Below are 3,711 nucleotides of genomic sequence, written 5' to 3' on the forward strand. Positions count from 1 at the left end.
TGGATAGATAGATATACAGTAGTGGCCGTAATATAAGGGTCAGTAAGAACAAGTGTATTGAAATAGTTATTATAGAAGATTAACAACACGTTGAGACTAAATATTTTACACATATTTAGATATATCTAATATCTATCTTTCATGAAAATTTCAAGTGAATGGAATAAATATTTCGTAAGTTATTAGGAAATAAACAAATAATCTTCCAAATTGCAGTGGCCAAATGTTAAGGGTCACTTAGAAAAACAATGAAAACTGGAACAAGAACAAAAGAGAAATCCTTACTATTAATATTTTGTGAACATCCCTTTACTATCAATGACCTCCTGACATCTGTTACCACAGAACTGAACTAATTTCTTGCAAAATGATGGAGTTAATATTGTTCCATTTGTTTTTCAATAATTCCTAGAGTTCATCTTGGACCTTTGGATTTCTCCTCCGTGTCCCATCTCAAATAATCTTCCAAACGCTCCTACAGAGTTGAGATAGCGACTTTGAGGTGGCCAGTCCATGAGATCAACCCTTTCACCACTCAAAAAATCTTTGACTCTTTTCGCAGTATGACAGGGAGCATTGTCCTGCACGAAGATAGGTTGAACTAACAAGGATCGGAGATGTGGAAGGGCATACTAAGAATCTGCTTGTAGATTTCAGCATTGACAGTCCCTTGTAGGTGAATAAGTGGACAAGAACCAGCAGCAGAGATCACTTCCCATGCCATTACACAGCCTCCTCCGTATTTCACTGCCCTCTTCACACATGCACGAGATAACCTTTTGCCCCTTCTTTGTTGGACATACATCCCGTCATTGGAACCAATCACATTAAACTTCGATTCATCGCTAAAATGAACCTGCAACCACTGTTCTTCTGTCCAAACATGTTCATGAGCGAAACAAAGACAGGCTCTTTGATTCTTCTTAGAGATCAGAGGTTTCTTTGCCAGTGCCCAAGCAAGCAACCCAGGACCTCATAACCTCTGAGAAACATTCTAACCATAATACGATCCTGCCTTGGTGAAGTTTTACAAAGTCTACTGGTTTGGGGTTAATTCATTGCACAAAACTTCTAGACCTTCCTACAGTAGTTGCTATCACAGAATTTGACTTGCCCTATTGGTGCAGGCATACAATCCTTTGTTTTCTTTCACAGGACATCGGTCGTCTCTCACAAGCCGCCATGTTCACAGTTGAGTGTTCCAATAATGTAAGAGCATAAGAAGTAACTGCAATTTGGAAGATTGTTTATTTCCTCATAACTTATGAAATATTTATTCCATTCACTTGAAATTTTTACAACAGATAGATATTAGATATATCTAAATATGTGTAAAATATCTAGTCTCAACATGTTGTTAATCTTCTATAATAACTATTTCAATACACGTTCTTTCTGACCCTTATATTATGGCCTACATGCACATTCACACTGACAGGGGAGATAACTGCCCTATGAGCGAAGCTATGAGCACTGAACCAGACTAATTTAGACTAGTTTTGTCAGCAGTACCTACTCCATCACTTTGGTGGTTTGGTTAACTTGATCTGTCAGTGTATATATTTACCTCCGCCAAGGAAGGAGGTTATGTTTTCATCGGTGTTGGCTTGTCCTTCTGTATGCAAAATAACTCAAAAAATCGTGAACGGCATTTGATTAAACTTGCAGGAAAAGTTGGTAATGACACAAGAAACAGATGATGAAATTTTGGTAGTGATCCGGGAATTTTTATGGATTCTTGAGGGATTTTTCATTTGTTATATTTATTTTACATGAAGTATTACAATGTTAAGTTCTTTGATTATCTCCCTTGAAAACACGTTCATCGTTTCCATGTAACCTATGGTGGTGTTGCTGTTTCCAAAGTTTATTTTCGTTTCTCTATTAGTAATTTTACTAGCGTATCTATCTTAAAATGAGCTGCTTGGTGGAGGTCTGCGGAGAATGACATGACAAGCCTTGACTATTGGGATCGACGCAAAAAGCTCAGGCTTTGCTCCCTCTACTGCCGCAGTGAGCTCTATATCATCTGTATGATGTGGAAAATATTCCCTCAACATTGCTTGTCTTTAAAATTCGTCCAAGGCTTGGCCCCCATGCCATCCGTCCACTACAGGAATGTTTGTGTCGTATCACAACACTATGACAGAACTATTTCACCTCAATTGGCCCTGCTCTCTTCAACATCATGCCAGACACACATAAAAAGGAGGAAAGTGACTTCACAGCATTCAAATGATCCCTAGATGATTACCCCCAACAAATACCAGATAAACCACCCACACCCAGATATGTCTCTAGAAACAATAACCCTCTGCTTGAATGGGCTACAGTTAAAGGGGGATTTTTAAAAATCATATGGTTGTGTTATTTTTTTTAACCCTGCCAAGGAGGTTATGTTTTTGCCAGCGGTGGTTGGGAAATTGGGCGATTTTCAACATGCGTGTATATGGGTGGAAATGAGCTGCTTGGCAGGGGTCTGCGCTCTCCGAGTGCTTTTCTAGTTACCATATAAATTTATGGCTGATTTAACGAAATTCTCATGTGCATACTAAAAGTTAATATAAACAGCTTGATGCAATGTAAGACCATAAAGGAAAAATTTAATCATCACTAATTGTGAGTGAGGGTACTGAATAGCCCCTATATTGCAAGAAATAAGAGATAAAACCCTTATAAACACATACCTATAATCTGGTTCGTGATAAGGCCTTATGTCATCTAAAGTTGCTACATAACCATGAGAGAAACTGAAAAAATAAAATTCAAAAGAATACCATTGTATATAGTATATATAAATGCACATGCAGAAGTACACAAAGACACAACTATATACATATAAGTTACGAGGCACAAACACTCACACACATGTATATATATTCACCTAAACACAAAATGAATACAGAGGTTGGACAAAATGATGGAAACACCTTAAAATTTCAAACAAATTTATTTTAATATGGGGAAGGACAGCCTTTGGCAGTAATTACAGCTTGCATTCTATGAGGTATGGACTCGTACAAAGTTTCAATTGTTTCCAAAGGAATTTTTGTCCATTCTTCAGCTAAAACAGTCTCCAGTTCTTGTAGTGATGATGCTGAAGGATATTGACTCCTTACATGTTTTTCTAAAATGCACCATAAATATTCAATAATATTAAGATCTGGGGAGTGTGGTGGCCAGATAAGATGTTCAACTTCACAAGAATGTTCCTCATGCCATTCAGTAACAACTTTAGCTGTGTGAATTGGTGCATTATCATCCTGAAAGATTGCGTTTCTCTCCGGAAACAGTTCTGCAACTATGGGATGAATTTGATCAGATAAAATGCTTAAATAGTCTTATCTATTAATTCTGCCATGAAGGGAAACCATTGGGCCAGCAGATTTCCAAGATATAGCCCTGCCAGATCAACACAGATCCTCCTCCATGTTTAACAGTTGGAAGAAGGCAGTCTGGGTCAAATGCTTCTTTTGGCTGTCTCCACACATATACTCGGCTGGTGGTCGAAAATAAGGTAAAGGATGACTCGTCCGAGAAAATGACATTCTTCCACTGCTCTAGGGATCAATTCTGTAGATTTTTACTCCACTCTAAACGCTTTGCAATGTTTGTTTTTGAAAGTAGTGGTTTTCTGATTGCAGCCCTCCCGTGAAATCCAGCTTTGTGCAGCTCCTGGCAAACAGTTTTTGTGGAAACTGGGTTCTCAAG

General features: G+C 38.1%; 1 protein-coding gene across 2 annotated transcripts in view; it reads right to left on the bottom strand.

Moving 5' to 3' along the window:
- LOC106868904 (zinc finger CCCH-type with G patch domain-containing protein) overlaps positions 1-3,711 on the bottom strand; it is a 267,874-nt gene that overhangs the window by 230,582 nt on the left and 33,581 nt on the right. For both annotated transcript variants that reach the window (XM_052966289.1, XM_052966290.1), the window contains exon 6: positions 2,688-2,750. In XM_052966289.1, coding sequence (XP_052822249.1) covers positions 2,688-2,750 — 63 coding nt within the window. The remainder of the gene's footprint in view (positions 1-2,687; positions 2,751-3,711) is intronic.

Source organism: Octopus bimaculoides, chromosome 3 (genome assembly GCF_001194135.2).
Source record: "Octopus bimaculoides isolate UCB-OBI-ISO-001 chromosome 3, ASM119413v2, whole genome shotgun sequence".
NCBI classification, from domain to species: domain Eukaryota; kingdom Metazoa; phylum Mollusca; class Cephalopoda; order Octopoda; family Octopodidae; genus Octopus; species Octopus bimaculoides.